Genomic DNA, 24,229 nt, shown 5'->3' with positions numbered 1-24,229 from the left:
ATGTCATAAGTGTCCAGATATCTATCGATTTCTGTCTTGAACATGCTCAATGATTGATGTTCCACAGCCTTCCGGGGCAGAGAATTCCAAATTTCACCACTCTCTGAGTGAAGAAATTCCTCCTAATCTCAGTCTTAAATGGCCTACCTCTTATTCTGAAATTTTGTCCCCTGATTCTAGACTCACTAGCCAGGGGAAACATCCTATCTACATCCACCCTACCATGCCCTGTAAGAATTTTGTAAGTTTCAATGAGATCACCTCTTATTCTTCAAAACTCTAGAGAATACAGGCCCAGTTTTCTCAGTTTCTTGTCATAAGACAATCCCGCATAGCATTCCAGAAAACCGGTTGGTGAAGGATAGAATTGGAACCAACTGTTACACACTTCCATAAGCATTAATTTACAAGAGTGACACATTACAAGCTTACACCTCCCAACCCAACAACCACAGTTTCAGTATGTGTCTCTTTATATGGGCCCATGTAAATCTACAGTTAATGCCCACCACCTGCATCTAATTAAACACAATTAAGATACAATTAACAAATTATTTTCTCATTAAGTAAAAATTAGAATTTATACGTACGACAAAAATTTCAAAACAGATTAAGACAAAAGTATCCATATTTAGGACAACGTATGACATTGCGAGATGCTCCTCCTCTAGGACCACTAACAATTGCTTCATACATACATTTCTTTTTGTAAAACAATCAAACAATGACATAGATTAGGACCTGACTATTGAAGGGTACATGACATTTAGGAAAGACCAGAAGCGAGGAAAAGGGGGAGGGGTGGCTTTGTTAATTAATGATGATAATAACACAATAGAGAGGGATGACCTAAGTTCAGGAAACCAGGATGTAGAAGCGGTTTGATTAGAGTTGAGAAATGATAAACGCAAGAAGTCACTTGTGGGAGTGTTGTACAGGCCCTCTAACAGTAGCCACACAGTAGGAAGGGGCTAAAGGAAGAAATAATGGGAGCTTGTCAGAAAGATACGGTGATAACCATGGGGGATTTTAATCTACATATAGACTGGAAAAATCAGATGGGCAAAGGTAACCTAGATGAGAAGCGCATAGAATGTTTTCAGGATAGTTTCTTAGAACAACACGTTCTGGAGCCAACCAGAGAGCAGGCTATACTAGACCTGGTATTGTGCAACGAGTTAGGATTAATTAATGACCTCATAATGAATGTGCCCCAAGTAGCAGCGATCATAATATGATTGAATTTTACATTCAATTTGAGGGAGAGAAGAGTGGATTTATGATGAGTATTTTGAAATTAAATAAGGGCAATTATGAGGGCATGAAAGCAGAGCTAGCTAAAGTGAACTGGCAAAGTAGGTTAAGGGATAGGTCAGTAGAGATGCAGTGGCAGATATTTAAGGGGATATTTCAGAATACACAGAATAGATACATTCCGACGAGAAAGAACAATTCCAAAGGGAGGACCCACCATCCGTGGTTAACTAAAAAAGTTAAAGATAGTATCAAACTTAAAGGAAAAGCATATAATTGTGCAAAGATGGATGGCAGGTTCGAAGATTGGACAGAATATAAAAAAAGCAAAGAATGACTGAAAGATTAATAAGGAAGAAAAAGTTAGAGTACGTGAGAAAGCTAGCTAGAAATATGAAAACAGATAGTAAGAGTTTCTATAGCTATTTGAAAAAGAAAAGAGTTAACAAAGTGAGTCTGGGGAATTAATAAGGGAAAATAAGGAGACGGCAGATGAACTGAACAGTATTTTGCATTGGTCTTCACTATAGAGGATACAAGTAACATCCCAGAAATAGCTGTAAATCAGGAAGTGCAAGGGAGGAACTCAAGAAAATTACAACCACCAGGGAAGTGGCACTGAGCAAATTGTTGGAGCTGTGGGCTGACAAGTCCCCGGGCCTGGATGGACTTCATCTTAAGGTCTTAAAAGAAGTGGCTAATGAGATAGTTGATGTGTTGGTTTTAATTTTCCAAACTTCCCTATTTTTGAGGAAGGTTCCATTAGATTGGAAAATAGCATATGTGACTCCTTTATTCAAAAAGGGAGGAGTGTGAAATATTAGATGCGATAAGCATAATGAGAGAGGAAGTACTAGAGGGTCTGACATCCTTGACAGCGGATAAATTGCCAGGGCCGGATGGATTGCATCCCAGGTTGTTAAAGGAAGCCAGGGAGGAAATAGCGGATATGCTGAGGATCATCTTCAAGTTGTCACTAGATACAGGAGAGGTACCAGACAATTGGAGGTCTGTGAACGTTGTACCATTGTTTAAAAAGGGTGCAAGGGATAGGCTAAATAATTATAGGCCAGTTAGTCTGACTTTGGTAGTGGATAAATTGTTTGAATTTATTCTGAGGGACAGGATAAACTGCCACTTAGAAAGGCACGGATTAATCAGGGATAGTCAGCATGGATTTGTTAAGGGGAGGTCATGTCTTACTAACTTAATTGAGTTTTTTGATGAAGTAACAAGAAGGATTGATGAGGTAGTGCAGTGGATGTGGTCCACATGGATTTTGTAAGGCATTTGACAAGGTCCCACATGGTAGACTGGTCAGTAAAATGAAAACCCATGGGATACAGGGGAATGTGGTAGGTTGGATCCAGCATTGGCTCAGGGACAGGAAACAAAGGGTAGTAGTCGACGGATATTTTTGTGAATGGAAAGCTGTTTGCAGTGGCGTTGCACACGGCTCAGTGTTGGGTCCCTTGCTGTTTGTGGTATACATGATTTGGACTTAAATGCGGGAGGCATGATTGGGAAATTTGCTGATGACACAAAAATTGGCCATGTCGTTAATAGTGAAGAGGATAGCCGTAGACACCAGAAAGATATCAATGGTTTGGTTGAGTGGGCGGAAAAGTGGCAAATGGAATTCAATCCAGAGAAATGTGAGGTAATGCATTTAGGGAGGACAAATAAAGTGAGGGAATACACAATGAACAGGAGGATATTGAGAGAGGTAGGAGAAGTGAGAGACCTTGGAGTGCATGTACACAGGTCCCTGAAGGTGGAAGGACAGGTAGATAGAGTGGTGAAGAAGGCATATGAATGCTTTCCTTTATTGGCCAAGGTATAGAATTCAAAAGCAGGGATGTAATGCTGGAACTGTATAAAATGCTGGTTAGGCCACAGTTGGGAGTATTGCGTACAGTTCTGGTCACCACATTACAGAAAGGACATAATTGCTCTGAGAGAGTACAGAGGAGATTTACAAGAATGTTGCCAGGGCTCGAAAGTTGCAGCTATGAGGAAAGACTTGATTGGCTAGAGTTGTTTTCCTTAGAACAGAGGAGGCTGAGGGGTGACTTAATTAAGGTGTACAGAATTATGAGGGGACTAGATAGAGTAGACAGGAAGGACCTGTTTCTCCTAGCAGAGAGGTCAATTACCAGGGTGCACAGATTTAAGGTGATTGGTAGAAGGATTAGAGGGGACATGAACACTTTTTCACCCAGAGAGTGTGTGGGTGCCTGGAATTCGCTGCCCTGATCGGTGGTGGAGGCAGAAACCCTCAACACATTTAAAAGGTTCTGGACCTGCACCTGAAGTGTTGTAACCAGCAAGGCTACGGACCAGGTGCTGGAAGCTGGGATTAGAATGGGCGGCTAGTTTTTTCCAGCTGGCAGGTGAATGGCCTCTTTCTGTGCCTTAACTTTGGTTCTATGGTTCTAATGTGGGAAAATGTCCATTTTCGCAGGAAGAATAAAAAAGGATATATAAATGGTGAGAGATTCTAGAGCTCTGAGATGCAGAAGGATCTGGGTGTCCTAGTGCATGAATCGCAAAAGGTTAGCATGCAGTTACAGCAAGTAATTAGGAAAGCTAATACAATGTTATTTATTGCAAGGGGAATTGAATACAAAAGTAGGGAGGTTATGCTACAATTATACAGGGCATTGGTGATACCACATTTGGAGTACTGTGTCCAGTATTGGTTTCTCATTTAAGGAAGAATATAAATGTGTTGGAGCAGTTCAGAGAAGGTTTACTAGACTCATAACTGGAATAGGCAGGTTGCCTTATGAGGAAAGGTTGGACAGGCTAGGCTTGTATCCGCTGGAGTTTAGAAGAGTAAGAGGCAACTTGATTGAAACATATATAAGAGCCTGAGGGGTCTTGACAGGGTAGAGGTGGAAAGGATGTTTCCTCTTGTGGGAGAATTTTGAACTAGGGGTCACTGTTTAAAAATAAGGGGTCACCCATTTAAGACAGAGATGAGGAGAAATATTTTCTCTCAGAGGGTCATGAGTCTTTAGAACTCTCTTGCTGAAAAGATTTTGGAAGCAGAGTCTTCAAATATTTTTAAGGCAGAGGTAGACAGATTCTTGATAAGCAAGAGGGTGAAAGATTATTGGGGGTAGGCGGGAATGTGGAGTTGAAGTTACAATCAGATCAGCCATGATCTTGTTGAATGGCAGAACAGGCTTGAGGGGCCGAGTGGCCTACTCCTGCTCCTAAATTGTATCTTCGCATGTTCTTATCCACCCATTTAATTTTAGAGACTTCCTTTCTCTCTAGCACTTTTTTCAAGCCAGCAACGTCAATCCATAACGTTTTCTCACACACTTTTTGTAGAGTGTACAATATCTCGCAATGAATGATTATCTACATTACATTCAATGGTGTACTATCTTCAGTATACCCATTGTACAGAATCTCACTTAAAATGTTTGACAGATAGAATCCCATATCCACTGCCTCCACAAGAGCCAATTCTTCAGCAGCTAAAGTACTTTTAACAACCGTTTTTTCTTAGCTTCCAAAGCTAAATGACATTTTCCATTTTCGTCCGTAAGAAATATGATGAAACCAGCTGCACGAGAAAACCAGTCAGGAAGATAAGCATGTGAAGCATCGCAAAAGATGACTGGTTTCATGTTCTTTGCATCACCTAACAATGGGGATTTAAGTATGCATTTCTCCAGATTTAACTTTTTAAATTTTATTTGCCCTTAAAACATTCTCGATTTAGGGTGTTTCAGTGTAGTACTTAACTCCAACACATCAAAACTAGCATCTGATCTGGTATGAGTGCCCAACCAGTTCAACTGACCAATCACGCTTCACAATTGTTTTGTCTGTTGTTCTTAAGATATGACATCAGCTTTTTGTGAGGACCTACTACGATTAACTGGGGATTAAATGGGAATATCACTCGCTCAGTAGGATTGTTGATTTAAAGTTATCCCAGAACTATTTCACTTAATATCTAAACCAATACATTTAAATGCCCCACAAGCCTGACTCCCAATTTCAAATTCTACACTAATCTTATTAACAACACATTTCTCAAATTCTGCAGGACCACCCCATAAGAAACATGTATCATGAAGATGCCTGAAAGTTTTCCTTCATGGTATTAATAAGACATTGTGGGGTCTGCTTTAAGTTGAACACAATCCACTTCAAGGACATTTTCAGTGCAAATCCAACTATGTGACAAAGGTGGCTGCCCCTTGTCTGGTACGTCAGAATGAACTCCAAACTCTCTTCAACTATCTAATTCCCTTTGTCTTGCGTGTTTTACTAGTTAATCCTCAAATTTATTGGCAGCTACCAAAAGTTCATGACCATGAGGACTTCTGCTTCTAGTTCTGTTCTGAAACTGTTCTGTAGCCTTTATTTAATTGTCTAATATATTCAAAGTACAGCCTCTACCTGCACTGTTCTGTCTGTCGGGACTACTACTGCATGACCAACCTCTTGTAGTATCGGAGGGTCTTTCTCCGGTACGTGATTGTTTTCTGACACGAGTCACTTCTGGACCAACTATCAGGACTTGCACTGTGCCTTCTTACTCTGCACTTCCACCTCAATCTGCCAGTCCATGGACCTCACTTCTTGGCCATCATCCTGAACATGCAACCAGTATTTAAACCTGCCGGTAGATTTTGTTGCACAATTGTTACATCCCTCCATTCACTAGACCACTCTGGAATATGTGTCTCTCGAGTACTCTCTGCATGTGATAGCTCTGTCCTGTGTGTCATGATCACTCACTTTACCACTATCCAGCTCATGATCTATCATATTCTGTTCCTCAGCACCTTCATCACAAGACACGAGCATCTGAGGTACATGGTGTCTTGTTTACTTCTATCAACTGCTCAGAGTCTGGCATTTTGTAAAGAAGCTTTACTCAACAGCATTGGTATCTCAGTAGAGACTTCATAAGTACTCATAAAATAGCTTACTACAGCTATTTCACATGGAATTACAACTCTCTTTAGTGATCTCAATATGTTGCCATCACCAGACCGAAAGCAAGTAGTACTTTCATATTCCTTAACCTTGTGTGAATCAAAATAAAACTTTAATCAATCTGTTCCACATAATGGGCTGAGTGGCAGCCCGCACAGAGTGACGGGCTGCACGCCAATGATCCGCTGCAATTCCAATCACGGCAGCTCATTTAAATAGCCAGGGTGGGACTTCCCCCGCACCCCACCCCATTCCCCGATCACAAGGAGGGGGCGGGGTGTCCGTCCCCGGCAATGGCGTCTGTGCCCTGGCACTGACACTATTTTTAAAGGGCTGTTAGCCCTACTGGCATATTTAAATATTTAAAGAAAGATTTAATGAAGTTAAATAAATACATCTCTTTTGCCCCTCTCCTACTCCCCATAACAATTAAATTAATTGTTTGCCCTTTCCCCCCCAAAACACTTATCTTTACAATCTGACCGTCACATGCAAAACTACGCAAATTTTAAATTACAACCCTTCCCGCCATCCCCTACACCCATGTTGTTAATTTGACCCTGTCCCCCAACTCCTGCACTGAGGAACAACCTCCTCCCTCCTCCCCACCAGTGTTGCGCCTCGTTTCCCTGGACGGGGATCCGAAGGCGCGGGAGTGCCGGCTGCCAGGCCGAAGATCGCAGCAGGACATCAATATTAATGGTAAATACACGCTAATCTATTAATTTACTTTATTTGCATATGTTGATTGTGCTCCTCTCGCTGAGCTGCGGAGGGGCAGCCATGCTGCCCCGCTGCCGCCGGGAGGATCAGGCCGGGCCCTGCCGGCATCGAGGTCCATGGCGGGCCTCATCCTGGGCGATCTTCAGGCCGCCGCCACCCCCCCCCACCCCCGCCCTGCCACGGATCCCGATGTCGAGGGCTCCTTAAAATTCAGCCCAATGTTGATCTGAAAGAACCATCTAGTACTGCATAAAGAAGTCTGTGACTAACACAATCATTACAGGACTAAAACTCGAGACTAGTAGAATTTGTTCAGATGCATTATTATCTTCATCCTCTTCTCCAGAATTGTCTTCATCATGTGTCATTTCGAGGACCTTGCCTGTCTGCTTTGGGCAGTTCACTGCATAATGATATTTCGAGTCAAACCTGAAGTACCTATTAACTGTTGCTTGGGCATTCCTGAGATTCAGTCACTTATTATTGCCGTTCCAATTCAGTCCTCTGCTGTAATAGCCAGATCTGTTAAAGGTGCTTTCATCTTCATTCTGCCAGTCTTTAATCCTTCCATTAAATTGACGTTGGTGTTCAGTATCTTTTCCATTTCAAGATCTGGCAATCATTGAGTTGTCTATTCTTTGTGTCACTATGGAATGTCCCAGTTGTTCCATGAAAGCTGAAGGAAATAACTGTTTCCCCAGCAATTTTTTTCAAGGCAGCAGACACCTGATCTAACAGGGTTTCCCTCTTCAACAATCAAACACCAGTTGGAATAAGTAACCTTTCCAGATGAGACACTTTAGCACAATCCATCATTTAAATGCTAGTACTTATCCTGGGTCCCCAAAATTAATCACGCCTTTTTTTTATTCAAGTCTATCATATATTCTTCCACGTAATGACCATCTATTTTCCGAAGTTTATCAAAGACTGACCGTGCCTTGTAGGCATTTAACAGATCATCTTTCTTGCAGATTTCATCAAAAATCTCTAATAGAAGGTCCAAACCTTCAATATCCAACTGAAGGGCATCCGTTTTACAAAATACTTCTTTTATTCTTTTGTGGGATGAGGGCGTCACTGGCCAGGCCAGCATTTATTGCCCATCCCTAATTGCCCTTGAGAAGGTGGTGGTGAACTGCCTTCTTGAAACGCTGCAGTCCATGTGGGGTAGGGACACCGACAGTGCTGTTAGGAAGAGAGTTCCAGGATTTTGACCCAGCGACAGTGAAGGAATGGCGATTTAGTTCCAAGTCAGGATGGTGTGTGACTTGGAGGGGAACTTGCAGGTGGTGGTGTTCCCATGTATGTGCTGCCCTTGTCCTTCTAGTTGGTAGAGGTCACAGGTTTGGAAGGTGCTGTCTAAGGAGCCTTGGTGCATTGCTGCAGTGCATCTTGTAGATGGTACACACTGCTGCCACTGTGCGTCGGTGGTGGAGGGAGTGAATGTTTGTAGATGGGGTGCCAATCAAGCGTGCTGCTTTGTTCTGGATGGTGTCGAGCTTCTTGAGTGTTGTTGGAGCTGCACCCATCCAGGCTTGTGCCTTGCAGATAGTGGACAGGCTTTGGGGAGTCAGGAGGTGAGTTACTCACCTCAGGATTCCTAGCCTCTGACTTGCTGTTGTAGCCACAGTATTTATATGGCTACTCCAGTTCCGTTTCTGGTCAATGGTAGCCCCGAGGATGTTGATAGTGGGGGATTCAGCGATGGTAATGCCGTTGAATGTCAAGGGGAGATCTCTTGTGAGAGATGGTCATTGCCTGGCACTTGCGTGGCGCGAATGTTACTTGCCACTTATCAGCCCAAGCCTGGATATTGTCCAGGTCTTGCTGCATTTCTACACAGACTACTTCAGTATCTGAGTAGTCACGAATGGTGCTGAACATTGTGCAATCATCAGCGAACATCCCCAATTCTGACCTTATGATTGAAGAAAGCTAATTGATGAAGCAGCTGAAGATGGTTGGGCCGAGGACATTACGCTGAGGAACTCCTGCAGTGATGTCCTGTAGCTCAGATGATTGACCTCCAACAACCGCAACCATCTTCCTTTGTGCTTGGTATGACTCCAGCCAGCGGAGGGCTTTCCCCCTGATTCCCATTGACCTCAGTTTTGCTAGGGCTCCTTGATGCCATACTAGGTCAAATGCTGCCTTGATGTCAAGGGCAGTCACTCTCACCTCACCTCTTGAGTTCAGCTCTTTTGTCCATGTTTGAACCAAGGCTGTAATAAGGTCAGGAGCTGAGTGGCCCTGGCAGAACCCAAACTGAGCGTCACTGAGCAGGTTATTGCTAAGCAAGTGCTGCGTGATGGCACTGTTGATGACACCTTCCATCACTTTACTGATGATTGAGAGTAGGCTGATGGGGCGGTAGTTGGCTGGGTTGGACTTGTCCTGCTTTTTGTGTCCAGGACATACCTGGGCAATTTTCCACATTGCAGGGTAGATGCCAGTGTTGTATCTGTACTGGAACAGCTTGGCGAGGGGCGCCACATGTTCTGGAGCACAGGTCTTCAGTACTATTGCCGGAATATTGTCAGGGCCCATAGCTTTTGCAGTATCCAGTGCCTTCAGTCGTTTCTTGATATCACGCGGAGTGAATCGAATTGGCTGAAGTCTGGCATCTGTGATGCTGGGGACCTCAGGAAGAGGCCGAGATGGATCATCAACTCGGCACTTCTGGCTGAAGATTGTTGCAAATGCTTCAGCCTTATCTTTCGCACTGATGTGCTGGACTCCCCCATCATTGTGGATGGGGATATTTGTGGAGCCACCTCCTCCAGTTAGTTGTTTAATTGTCCACCACCATTCACGGCTGGATGTGGCAGGACTGCAGAGCTTAGATCTGATCGGTTGGTTATGGGATCACTTAGCTCTGTCTATTGCATGCTGCTTATGCAGTTTGGCATGCAAGTAGTCCTGGGTTGTAGCTTCACCAGGTTGACACCTCATTTTGAGCTATGCCTGGTGCTGCTCCTGGCATGCCCTGCTGCACTCTTCATTGATCTAGGGTTGGTCTCCTGCCTTGATGATAATGGTAGAGTGGAGGATATACCGTGCCATGAGGTTACAGATTGTGGTTGAGTACAATTCTGCTGCTGCTGATGACCCACAGCGCCTCATGGATGCCCAGTTTTGCATTGCTAGATCTGTTCGAAATCTATCCCATTTAGCACGGTGATAGTGCCACACAACACAATGGACGGTATCCTCAATGTGAAGGCGGGACTTTGTCTCCACAAGGACTGTGCGGTGGTCACTCCTACCAATACTGTCATGGACAGATGTATCTGCGGCAGACAGATTGGTGAGGACAAGGTCAAGTATGTTCTTCCCTTGGGTTGGTTCCCCCACCACTTGCCGCAGACCTAGTCTAGCAGCTATGTCCTTTCGGACTCGGCCAGCACGGTCAGTAGTGGTGCTACCGAGCCACTCTTGGTCAGGCCATTTCAGAGCGCAGTTAAGAGTCAACCACATTGCTTTGGGTATGGAGTCACATGTCGGCCAGACCAGATAAGGACAGCAGATTTCCTTCCCTGAAGGACAATTGATGCTAGTTTCATGGCACCATTACTAAGACTAGCTTTCAATTCCAGATTTTTAATTAATTAATTGAATTTAAATTCCACCAGCTGCCGTGGTGGGATTTGAACCAATGTCCCAGGGACATTAGCTTGGGTCTCTGGATTAGTAGCCCAGTGACACTACCACTATGCCACCATCTCCACTTTACTTCTGCTTTTACTTCTTGTAGAAAACAACAATGCCAACCCCATACCTTGCTTCCTTTTTGGTAGGGATGTAACCTGTGTCCACGTATCCACTTCATTCTTTCACTGGGATATGGGGCTGGATTCCAGAAGCTCGCCGCTGAGCTTCAAAAATGGCGGCCCGCCTTTACGGACTACACAGTGATATTCAGCGCAGCGGCTCAATTAAATGGCCGGCTGCGGATGCCCCTCCCGATCATGTGGAGGGTGCAGGGGGTCCGTCCCCGGCAATGGCGTCAGGTGCCATTGCGCAGGCGCTGTCGCCGTTTTTAAAGGGTTTTGAGCCATTCCATTTTATTTACATATGTAAAGATATAATTAATTAAAATGGATTTAACAAAATGAAATAAATGCTTCTAGCCCCTCTCCCGCACCCTCCCCCATTAACCATACAATTCATTCCTTGTCCTCTCCACCCCCAATACTTACCTTGTGCACCTGAGTTTCCCCCGCCCCCCACAGTTTGTAAACTATGCACTTTACCCCTTCCCACCATCCCCTACACTGATCAGATGAGTTTCACCCAGCTCTCTGCTGGCCCCCCCCCAACTGAAATACTTTCCTGTTCCCCCCTTCCCCCACCAATGTCCCGCATCGGATCTCCAGACGGGTATCCAAAGGCGCGGGAGTGCAGGCCACCGGCACCAAATGGCATTGGAATGGAGTGGGTAAATAATTAATTCATTTATTTAAATAAATTTACCTATGCAAATTTGGCTCTCGTTGCTGCCGCCGGCAATATTGGGCTGGGTCTTCCTGGCACGAGGCCCATGGTGGGCCTCTGCAGCAGGCATTTTTCGCCCTCCCACCATGACCTGCGACGTCTTGGTGGGGTGGGCTGGCGGGCTGTAAAATCCAGCCCATTGTTGTGACTCCAAGAACATCAGAGTGTAATCACACCTTGACAATTTCCACTTGGTGTCTGTCATTTTCCAGAATGACCACTCGGATTGCAGTTTTGTGTCTGAAAGTTTTTTACTTAATTTCCAACCTGTACCTTAAGGCATAATAAAAAGCAAAATACTGTGGATGCTGGAAATCTGAAATAAAAACAAATGCTGGAAATACTCAGCAGGTCTGGCAGCAATTGTGGAGAGAGAAGCAGAGTTAACATTTCAGGCCAGTGACCCTTCTTCGGAACTGGCAAATATTAGAATTGTCAGCGGTTATAAGCAAGTAAAGTGGGGGTGGGGCAAGAGATAACAAAGGAGAAGGTGTAAATAGGACAAGGTCACAGAATAGCTGACCAGAAGGTCATGGAGCAAAGGCAAACAATATGTTAATGGTGTGTTGAAAGACAAAGCATTAGTACAGATAGGGTGTTAACGGACTGAAGATTGAACAGCAGCAAGTACAAACATGAAAAAAAAATGTTTGTGTTGGTTACAGGGAGATTCCACATTCAGTAATAGGAGTTTCTCTGTTGCACCCAGAATTATGCCAACATCCTATGTTACATCTGCTGTTGTGAAGGCAACCAGCCATCCTTTCCTGGTCTGGTGTATATGTGACTCCAGTACCACAGCAAAATGGTTGACTCTTAACTGCTCTCAGCAAGCCACTCATGTGCACCGTAGCAACCAAGGATGGTCAATAAATGCTGACTTTGCCATTGACACCCATGTCCCGAGAATGAATTAAAAAAAATGATGGGCTGAATTTTGAAAGCTCGCCGCTGATCTCGGCGCAGCGCACACGCGAGATGTGCACCGCTGAGCCACCGCAGTAGTTAGCGTGGTGGCTCATTTACATGGGAGGGGCAGATCGCCTGTCCCCTCTACATCATCAGCAATGTCATTTGACACCACTGAGCAGGCGCTGGCGCCATTTTTAAAGGGCTTCAGGCCCTTCCGTTTCATTGAAATGTTTAAAGGCACAGGTTTGGAAGGAAATTAAAATAAAAATTTATTCACACTACCAATCCCCTCTCCCAATCCTCCAGTGAATAATCATTTTATTATTTGTCCTTTTCCCCCCCCAAAAAGTAAATTTTTGATCATGACCTTCCCCCAGAACTTTCTTTCCTTTAACCTTCAACCCCTACCCACCCTCCCCTCAACCGATCCCATTGGTTTTGCCACTCCCCCCCCCACCCCACATCCTGAAATATTGCCTCATCTCCCCTCCCCATCAGTGTCACGCCAAAGGCGTGAAGATCCGAAGGCGCGGGGGTTCCAGCCACTGGCCGGAATATCGGGGTGGGATGGCCGTCGGGACAAGGTAAGTGTTTATGCATTACTTAAAATTTCTTTAAATATTTAAATGAAGGCTCCGCCGCCGAGTGGCAGGGTGGCTGCCCCAAGGTCTCACCACCTCTGGTAAAATGGGGCGGGGCCTTACCGGCATTGAGGCCCGTGGCTGGCCTCGCCCGGAAGTATTTACCGGGCCTCCCTGCCACGACCCCGGATATCAGGGTGTTGGTAAAATTCAGCCCTATGTCTATCACTTTTTTTGACAGCTATACACAGCATTTGTCTCCACATCAGAGCACCTGATCAATCAATTAAAATGCTATAAATTTGATTGTTCAAATATTGGCATAATTTGAGACATGTCCTGAAAGAAAAATCTTTCTCAGCTTCTCCTTCTTGCTCAAGTTCTAGCTGCATGGAATCCACTCAGAATTACTGATCACCTCAGATCATTTCAGCATGATATGCTGTGTGCATCATTATACAGGGAAACTTTCCTTATAATGCTGCTGATATTAAATGAGGAAAATTATTTGAGATATTTTGCGTATTAAATCACTGTTTACACAAAGCCATAGCTGACCTGAGCGCTCATTGCGTTCTCAATCACAGATTGCATCCTCCATACATTGGCTATATGAAAATCAAACCCACGAAAGGAATGATCTTGCACTCAGGTGTACTGTGATCACACAGTCTGAGGCAGTTCTGTAAAACCTTTCCTTCTTCTGTATCAGATATGTCAGCACCATGGAGCATCAGTTTGCTTTTCTCAGCCCAATTTAAATGCCGGTACTTCACCCAGTTCTTAAAAGAGGTGATTCCATGATCTTGGGGAAAATGGTATCATGATTGGTGCGTGCACAGAAACAGTCACACAAAGGGAGCAGAATTAGCAAAATCAGCTCATTTGAATTATTATGTGCTCCAGGTGCATTTTCCACAAGCATAGGGAATGTTATGATAGGAAGTGAGTGCAGAATGAGCTTCAGCTCTTTGGAAACATTGCAGTTTGCTGTGGAGCACTCCAGATCATACAGCCACCAGCTCATTGCATCCACCTTAGGAGAATCAAGAAGATAGGGACATGAAAGAGCACTTAATGAAGCTTAGATGAGGAAGAGCAAATTAAGGTGTCAGTAGAGGTACACCAACACAGTGAAGGTCAGACTTAGGATCAGACATTCCTCTGCAGGACCCATAAAAGCTGTACCATATGGGGATGCATTCAGAAGGCAACTCAGCAATAAGTGCAAGTGCTTCATGTGGTCCTTTGAGAATTTTCTGAGCTCCCTGCATGGTATCACAATAGTGCTGTCATGCTTGAGTGCATGGGAAACCTGTAGTACTCCATGGACAAGTTGCAACTCCACAGCTATCTGCAGGGAATCCCCACAGAAAGAATGCAAAATGCAGGCATAGCTTTCCTTATGAACACTGATTGGTTATAGAGATGTTGGACTTCAATTTACTGGAAGTTGTCAATTTTGGCTCAGAGAGGCTGGGATTCAGATTGATTGTACCTTGATAATAGTTAGCTTCACACTCAAGGGGCCAGATACTTGGTTATTAGTCATAATGATTCTTGGTCTTACAAAAGAGACACCCCAATCCTAGGTCAAGGCTGGATGAACTCAAGATGAGGGAGTACATTGTAGAGTGACACCACATCCACTCAAGCCAATCATCTCCATAAAACTACTTAAGAAGTGGTAGGTACAGCCAGCCAGCACAGGGGCTGAACTGCTGACACACAGCAAGAGGTAATACCATCACAGTTGTGTGAAGAGGTGCCCATGGTGAAGCATGGCTGCCACAATATTCCTCCAGAAGAGCAAAAAAATTAGGTTGAATATACCACGCACCATACACCCAGACAAGCAAAATAATAAATCACATATATACTTAATTATGGTAGCGAAATAAACAGGTTGCAACTTTTTTGCAATGTCTGTCAACTTTTGGCTAGAGCACTCCAAAACTAATTACACAGTTGTGTTCCCTCCTCGTAATCTTGTATCTTTCTCTGCTTCAAATATTTATCAATCGTTTTCTTTGAGATTTAATTATCTCTATCTCAATTATTTCTTGTGGCAATGGATTCCATGCTCCACCATCCTATGAGTAAAAACATTTTTCCTAACCTTTCTCCTCACACTCAGTGACAATTTAAATTGATGACCCCTTTTCATTAACTCCCCAACCAGAGGAAATAATTGCTCTCTATCAAATTCACTCTATCAAAATGCTTCATAATCTTAAATAGCTCCATTAAATTGCTTAGGTTTCTCTACTCCAGTGAAATAGTTCCAGTATTTTAACTGTCTCCTCATACTGTGGTTTCCCCTCCCTGAGATCAAGATAGTGAATCAACACTATCTGCTTTCCATGGTTTTCATGTCCTTTCTATAATGGGTGTTTAAAACTGCACACGGCACTCTGACCTAGCCAAATTTTTGTACAGATTTATTATTACTGCTTCACTTTTGTACGTTATGCCTCTATTTAAAAAAAAATGCCACAAAGCTGTCAGACCTTTTTATGGCTTGACATGGTATTACAAAGTATTTATAGCACCAAAACAGACAGAATGATTGTCCTCCCACTCTTCTTCGTCTAACCCCATTAACATATCCTTCTATTTCTTTCTCCCTAAAGTGCTCATCTAGCTTTCCCTTAAATGTATCTATGCTATTCGCCTCAACTATTCCTTGTGGTAGTGAGTTCAGACATTTTAACCACTCTGGGTAAAGAAGTTACTCCTGAATTACCTATTGTATTTATTAGTGAGTATCTTAAATTGATGGCGCCTACTTGTGGTCTCGCCCTCTATCCGACCAAATCTTTTCATAATCTTCAATACCTCTATCAGGTCACCCATCAGTCTTCTCTTTTCTAGAGAAAAGTGCCCCAGCCTGTTCAATCTTTTCCGATAAGAATAACATCTCCTTTCTGTTATCATTGTTGTAAATTTGTTTGCACCTTCTCCAGTGCCTCTATATCTTTTTTATAATATGGAGACCAGAACTGTTCACAGTACTTCAAGTGTGGTCTAATCAAGGTTCTGTATGAGTTTAGAATAACTTCTGTGCTTTTCAATTCTATACTTTTGGAAATGCTTCGTTTGCTTTTTTATGCCCTTATTAACCTGCGTCTTTACTTTTAATAAAATAAAAGCAAATACTGCAGATGCTGGAAATCTGAAATAAATAAAGACAGAAAGTGCTGGAAATACTCAGCAGGTCAGGCAGCATCTGTGGAGGGAGAAGCAGATTTAACGTTTCAGGTCTGTGACCTTTCATTAGAACTTTCATCTGTACTTTTAATAATTTGTGTATTTGCACACCCAGATCCTCTGTTTCTGTACCCCATTTAGACACTTATTTTCCAAGGAGTATGTAACCTCCTATTCTTCCAACCAAAATGCACAATCTCATACTTATCTATGTTGAAGTTCATTTGCCAATTGCACACCCATTCTGCAAGTTTATTAATGTCTTCTTGCATTTTGTCACAGTGCTCCACTATTAACTACACTCCCCAATTTGTTATCATCCACAAATTTTAAAATTATATTTCTGATTCTTGAATGTAAATTGTTTATGTGAATGGTGAACACCACTTCACACCTTTGGCTAGTCTGAGTAACTATCCTTAACCCCTAGTCTCTGTTTTGTAGCCAGCTTATGATCCATTCTACTACTTGTCCCCAAGCAATTATGCATTTGAACTCATAGGTATCTTCATACATACACACCCCTTGACATTTTACCATTGAATATAAACTCTATTTCCTATGCTTCCCAAAATGTATTACCTCAAATTTATTAACATTAAATTGTGCTTGCCACCTGTTTGCCCATTCCTGTCTTATATTTTCCTTAAGTTTTTTTATAGGCCTTCTCACTTACTGCCAAATCTTATAGAAATCATGGCCGGAATTTTATGCCACCCCAATGAGCCGGATGGTGGTGGTGGGGAGTGGTGTAAAATGGAGCAGGAGGCTCTGGGAGGCCTTCCTGACCCGCTTCCGCCTCCGCCCCACTTTACGTAGGGGCCAACCACCCCAGGCCAATCAAGGTCCTTAAGCTGCCAATTAACGGCCACTTAAGGGCCTTCGCCTGCCTCCACGTGGATTTTACGCATGGCGAGCAGGCATCCTGGAGCCGGGAAAGGCCGCCTGGTAAAAGCTGGCGGCCTCTCAGCGCCCCGGGGGTGCCCGATCGAGGGCTGCCCCTGCTTCCCCAACCACCCCAGGAGCCAAGCGCCACACCCCCCCCCCGCCCCCAAACGACCACCCTTGCCTTGCTGGGGCCTGACCGATTACCCCAGGCAAGGCAACCAAAACTCACCTTGGATCCAGGCTCCCAGGCATCCTCTTCAGTTGGCTGGGTTGCAGTCCCAGCAGTGGCCACCGCTCCTGGTGGCGCTGCTGGGACTAAGAGCTGCCAGCCCGCTGATTGGCCGGCAGCTCAATGAGGCGGGACTTCCTCCCTCAAGTGGGTGGAAGTCCCGCCTTGGAACAGTTAAAGCATGGGGACCTGTAAAATGCGGGTCGAATCCCCAGGTGTGGCGGAAGCGGGTTCGCCATTGACTTTTACGTCGGTGGCCAGCTTCCATCCGCCCAATGTAAAATCCAGCCCCATATAAATTTATAGCACAGAAGGAGGCCATTCGCTCATTGTCCATGCCGGCCAACAAAGAGTCATCAGCTTAATCCTACTTTCTGGCTCTAGAACCATAGCCTTGTAAATCTTATGAAGGTTCCTGCCTCTACCACTTTTTCAAGCAATGAATTCCAGATCCCCAACCCCTCTGGGCGAAAACAATATTCCATCAAATCCCTTCGAAACTTCCTACCTCTTACAATAAATTTATGCCCTGTGGTTAGGAACCCCTCAACCAAGAGGAAAAGGGCCTTCCTATCCACTCTATCTAGAGCCCTCATAATTTTATGCATTTCAGTTAGGTCTCCCTCAGCCTCCTCTATTCTAAAGGAAATAACTGTAGTCTATCCAATCTTTCCTCATAATTAAAATTCTCCAGTCCAGCAACATCCTCATAAATCTCTTCTGTACCCTCTCTAGTGCAATCACACCTTTCCTGTAGTGCGGTGACCAGAACTGCACGCAGTACTCCAGCTGCAGCAGATAGGCAGGAGAAAATAGAGTTGAGGCCGCAATCAGATCAACCATGATCTTATCAAATGGCAGAGCAGGCTCAAGGGGCCAAATGGCCTACTCCTGCTCCTAATTTGTATGTTTGTGTGTAACCTTCAAAGTGTCACTTCCATCCTAACTCTGAAGTCTTGACCTGTCTGACTTCCCAGCACATTCATTCAGTACGTCAGTATTGTCTAGTGTCAATTCTTTCCCTTCTTCCAATCCACCATTGGTAACTGAAACATTGGAGCTCTTCCCAAACAACTTTCCCTTGTTATGTAACTGCCCTCCTTCAAAACCTGTTGCAAAACCAGCCTCTTTGACCTTTTTATTGGTGAGGACAAGGATTTTGAAATTAATACAGTGGTGGATCAGAAGCCACTGTAAGTCAGCTAGTAGAGGGGTGGTCGGTGTGCAAGACTTTGTGCGGGATATGATATGGGCCTTAGAGTTCTGAATGAGTTGGAGATTGTGTAGGTTTGGTTGGAGAGAATGTGAGAAAAATGTTGGAGGAAGAAAATTTATTAAGGTACTTGGGTAAACTGCTCCTAGGGGCTGCTACTTCTCCATCAAACAAAATATCCTTTCCATAGTTATTACCGATAATTACCCCACTTCTTTTCCTCTTCCTATTTCAATTTGAAAGTAGTGACTTCTGCATCATGATATACTGAAGCTCATAAATTGTTTGAGGTGCCTTAAATGGTCATTCTTCATTTATTTATAAACATACAATATGATGATTATCATGTCATTTTCATGAGTTGCCATTGTGACTTTTGATACATGCTGAGAATGCAACTCAGTCACAGGTGACAGAATGCAAACTAACTTTTCTGCCTGTGGTTCTAACTCGCTTATTAAATATCAGCACTCAAAGTGATATGTTCAGACGAAGAAGGCCCTTTTGGTCCATTTGAGTTAATCCTTTCAGATCAAATCCTACTGTGCAGAGATATTCAAGACTCTTTAAAGGTGCTTTTACATGTGGCTCTTTGCAATCTGGGAGAATGACACTGAAATGATGTATTTGCATTACAAAGAATCATATATTGGTTCTAGCACAGAAGAAGGCCATTCGACCTGTCATTTTGGTGCTGGCTGTCTGCAAGAGCAACTCAGTGAGTCCCACTCCCTTGCCCTTTCCCAGTAGCCATGCAAATATTTTCTCTTCAGGTGCTTATCCAACTCCCTTTTGAAAGCCCCAATTGTATCTGCCTCCATCACATCAACTCACCAAGGCTCTTTCGACAGCACCGTGACCTGTACCACTAAGAAGGACAAGGGCAGCAGATGCATGGGAACACTATCACCTGCAAGTCCCGTTCAAGCCACACACCATCCTGACTTGGAACGATATCGCCGTTCCTTCACTGTCGCTGGGTCAAATCCTGGAACTCTCTTCTTAACAGCACTGTGGGGTACCTACATCCCAAGGACTGCAGCAGTTCAAGAAGGCAGCTCACCACCACCTTCTCATGGGCAATTCGGGATGGGCAATAAATGTTGGCCTAGCCAGCGACGCTCACATCCCCTGAATGAATTAAAAAATACTCTCAGGTAGTGCATTCCAGATCCTAACTACTCGCTGCATAAAAAAAGTTTTTCCTCATGTCGCTGTTGGTTGTTTTGTCAATCACCTTAAATCAGTGTCCTTTGTTTCTCAACGCTTCTGCCAGTGGGAACAGTTTATCTCTATCTACTCAGTCTAGACCTCTCATGATTTTGGTTTACTTGCCATTTTCAGATTTGAAGTCTGTAACCAGTTTATTACAGGTACTCCAGTGCTGCCAGAGCGAGGTAGGTCAAGTGATTTACTCTCGGGAGCGGCATTTGCGATGCAAGATGTTGGGTTATCAGAATTGTCTTTTTTAAGAAACAACTGGTCTGTTTTGCCACATGGTTGCCCTCATTATTATGAGTAGTATTATGTGATCTGTGATGCAAAAGTATCTGAATTATGTTATAATTGTATCAATAACTTAATTTCCATTCCCTTTCATTTCAGGACATATGACGTAGGATGAACACTGCTCATCGCCTGATATTATCTGTGTTGTTGTCCCTTGTTCTGCTCACTTTGGGGTTTGATGTCAGTGAGAACGTATGTTCCACATTGGTGTCTGGAGTTCTGTACAGATCATTCTCCCTACAGGACATTTTCCCTACAGCCTTGCCTGGCTGTTCCTGGACAATTGAAAATCCAGATCCAACAAAATATTCCATTTACTTAAAATTTCACAAAGTGAAGCAGATTTGCTCTTATACTTCTCTGATGGTACTGCAGTTGGATCACTATGTTCCGAACCAGACATGTAGCACATTGGATTACATCGATAATGATGCTGTTAACTTGTGTGAAACACGGAATTTGTTTACATTTTTACAGTTTGATAAAGATTTTGTACAATTTTGCCTGACTTCTGAATCAGTTTTGAATGAACGCCTGGGGAATAATGCAATGGAATTTCAACTTTTGGAAGTTATTTTACTGAATAATGAGAATTCCAGCCAGTTTGGCTGTGGAATATTATGCCATTGGTTTGAAAGCTGCATGAGCAACAGAAATCATCATGAACCATGTGGAATTAATTACTCAGGATGTGCATGCCCAGATATGCATGAAAATGAGTCCGACTCAAGCACAGTACTGCCTTTCATCAAGAACGAGTTCATAGCATCAAAATTACATTCCAGAAATGTAAATGATTTACATGTTGAGAATGTTGCACCAAAAGCTGGTAAGTGTGGATTGTTGTGTAGCTTTATCGTGCGATTTGGTGACAGTACTCTTGAACTTCTGATATTTATTATAGCTGGTTGCTTACTACATGGAATGAGAGTGAATAATAGATTGATTTTAATTTATGGACATCATCAAAATATCAAAATTAATTTACAATCTCTTAGACACTTTCTACCATCTATTATCTTTTTTTGGAATCTGCATTATGGTGTCAATAAAATGAAAGTAGCTAGTGGCACTTGCAGATGGATTTTAAGATTATTATGAGGAGAAATATTTTCACATGGTACACAGGAGGGTATGATAATAGCATTAGAGGCTAGTCCGTATAATATATTGAGAGTAATGAAGACTTGAGAGTGATCGCAAGGTCTCTGATCAAGTGGTTCAGGTAATATGATCAACCATGGCTGAAAAGTCAAGCAATTTTTAACCTCCATCTTCATTTTGAGATGGAATAACACCTTGTGATTGCTCCAGTTTGTTTTTTATTGTTTTGTAACATATACAGGAGAATGCATGGGCTGTTTTGGGTTTCTTTTCTTTACATTGACTGTCAAGGCCAATGCATTCCATGTCGTTGACATGTGACTGGCAGTCTGTAGATTTCCTTTTAAAAGTTTACCCATGAAAGAAGAAATCCTTATTAAGGCTAATTCCTAAAACGGAGCTTTGCTAGAAGGGAGCGTGCATTGGAGATACAGCGATAGCATTGAAGCCCCTATTCTTTGACCTGCACATCTAACAGACTATATAAAAGATGAAACCAAAAAGATAACATTTTGGGGAAGAGTAAAGGGTAGAAATTCTAATTAGCGAAATGCACTCACCAACACCTACTGCACTTGCACTCATAGAAACGTAGAAAATAGGAGCAGGAGTAGGCCATTCGGCCCTTCGAACCTGCTCCGCCATTCATTATGATCATAGCTGATCATCCAACTCAGTAGCCTGTTCCGGCTTTTGCCCCATACCCTTTGATCCCTTTAGACCCAAGAGCGATATCTAACCCCTTTTTGAAAACATAAAATGATTTGGTCGCAACTGCTTTCTGCGGTAGCGAATTCCACAGGATCACCACTCTCTGGGTGAAGAAATTTCTCCTCATCTCAGTCCTGAAAGGATTACCCCATATTCTTAGACTATGACCCCTGGTTCTGTACTCCCCCACCATCGGGTACATCCTTCCTGCATCTACCCTGTCAAGTCCTGTTAGAATTTTATAGGTTTTTATAAGAGATCCCCCGTCACTCTTCTGAACGCCAGCGAATATAATCCTAACCGACTCAATCTCTCCTCATACGTCAATCGCGCCATCACAGGAATTAGTCTGGTAAACCTTCGCTGCACTCCCTCTATAGCAAGAACATCCTTCCTCAGATAAGGAGACCAAAACTGCACAGAATATTCCAGATGTGGCCTCACCAGGGCACTGTATAATTGCAGCAAGCCATCCCTGCTCCTGTACTTGAATCCTCTTGCTATGAAGGCCAACATACCATTTGCCATTTTTACCGCCTGTTGCAGCTGCATGCTTACCTTCAGCGACTGGTGTACGATAATACCCAGGTCTCGCTGCATATTCCCCTCTCTCAGTTTATAGCCCTTCAGATAATCTGCCTTCCTGTTTTTGCGACCAAAGTGGATAGCCTCACATTTATCCACATTATACTGCATCTGCCATGCATTAGCCCACTCACTCAACTTGTCCAAATCACCCTGCAGCCTCTCTGCATCCTCCTCACAACTCACCCTTCCACCCAATTTTGTGTCATCCGCAAATTTGGAGATATTACATTTAGTTCCCTTATCTAAATCATTAATGTATATTGTGAATATCTGGGGTCCTAGCACCGATCTCTGCGGTACCCCACTAGTCACTGCCTGCCATTCTGAAAAAGACCAATTTATCCCTACTCTTTGTTTCCTGTCTGCCAACCAATTTTCTATCCATTGCAATACACTACCCCCAATCCCATGCGCTTTAATTTTGCATGCTAATCTCTTATGTGGGACTTTGTCGAAAGCCTTCTGAAAGTCCTAATAAACCACATCCACTGGCTCCCCCTCATTAACTCTACTAGTTACATCCTCGAAGAATTCTAGTAGATTTGTCAAGCATGATTTCCCTTTCGTAAATCCATGCTGCCTCTGCCCGATTCTACCACAGTTCTCTAAGTGCTCTGCTATAAAATCTTTGAGAATTTTCCCCACGACCAACGTCAGGCTGACTGGTCGATAATTCCCTGCTTTCTCTCTACCTCCCTTTTTAAATAGTGGGGTTACATTAGCTACCCTCCAATCTGTAGGAACTGTTCCAGAGTCTAGAGAATCTTGGAAGATGGGCACCAATGCATCCACTATTTCTCGGGCCACTTTCGTAAGTACTCTGGGATGCATACCATCAGGCCCTGGGGATTTATCGGCCTTCAATCCTATCAATTTCCCCAACACCATTTCTCTACTCATACTGATTTCTTTCAGTTCCTCTCACTCACCAAGCCCTGTGTTCCCCAACATTTCTGGTATGATATCTGTGTCCTCCTTTGTGAAGACAGAACCAAAGTATGCATTTAGTTGGTCAGCCATTCCTTTATTCCCCATAATAAATTCCCCCGTTTCTGACTGTAAGGGACCTACATTTGTCTTCACTAATCTTTTTCTTTTCACATACCTATAGAAACTTTTACAGTCAGTTTTTATGTTCCCCGCAAGCTTGCTCTCGTACTCTATTTTCCCCTTCTTAATCAATCCCTTGGTTCTCCTTTGCTGAATTCTAAACTGCTCCCAATCGTCAGGTCTGTTGTTTTTCCTGGCAAATTTTTATGCCTCATCCTTGGATCTAATGCTATCTCTAATTTCCCTTGTAAGCCATGGTTTGGCTACCTTTCCTGTTTTACTTTTGCGCCAGACAGGGATAAACAATTGTTGCAGTTCATCCATGCGCTCTTTAAATGTTCGCCATTGCCTAACCACCGTCATCCCTTTAAGTAACTTTTCCCAATCCGTCATGGCCAACTCGTGCCCCATACCTTCGTAGTTTCCTTTACTAAGATTCAGGACCCTTGTCTCAGAATCAACTACGTCACTCCCCATCTTGATGAAGAATTCTATCATATTATGGTTGTTCGTCCCCAAGGGGTCTCGCATCACTAGATTGTCAATTATTCCTCTCTCATTACACAATACCCAGTCTAGGATGGCCAGTTCTCTGGTTGGTTCCTCAACATATTGGTCCAGAAAACCATCCTTTATACACTCCAAGAATTCCTCTTTTACGGTATTGTGACTAATTTGATTTGCCCAATCTATATGCAGATTAATGTCACCCATAATTCCAGATATTCCTTTATCGCATGCATCTCCAATTTCCTATTTAATGCCATTCCCAACATCACCATTACAGTTTGG

The 24,229-nt window shown here is 43.4% G+C and overlaps 1 protein-coding gene across 1 annotated transcript in view; it reads left to right on the top strand.

The window, feature by feature from the left end:
- LOC137347073 (adhesion G protein-coupled receptor B2-like) overlaps positions 1 to 24,229 on the top strand; it is a 1,240,702-nt gene that overhangs the window by 79,569 nt on the left and 1,136,904 nt on the right. The window contains exon 2 of the mRNA XM_068011112.1: positions 20,081 to 20,813. Within this exon, the coding sequence (XP_067867213.1) occupies positions 20,096 to 20,813 (718 nt within the window). The 5' untranslated portion in view covers positions 20,081 to 20,095. The remainder of the gene's footprint in view (positions 1 to 20,080; positions 20,814 to 24,229) is intronic.

The sequence above is a fragment of the Heterodontus francisci genome, chromosome 31 (assembly GCF_036365525.1).
Source record: "Heterodontus francisci isolate sHetFra1 chromosome 31, sHetFra1.hap1, whole genome shotgun sequence".
Taxonomy (NCBI): Eukaryota; Metazoa; Chordata; class Chondrichthyes; order Heterodontiformes; family Heterodontidae; genus Heterodontus; species Heterodontus francisci.
Note: the sequence above shows the minus strand (reverse complement) of the source record. Positions and strands in the feature narration are given on the sequence as shown.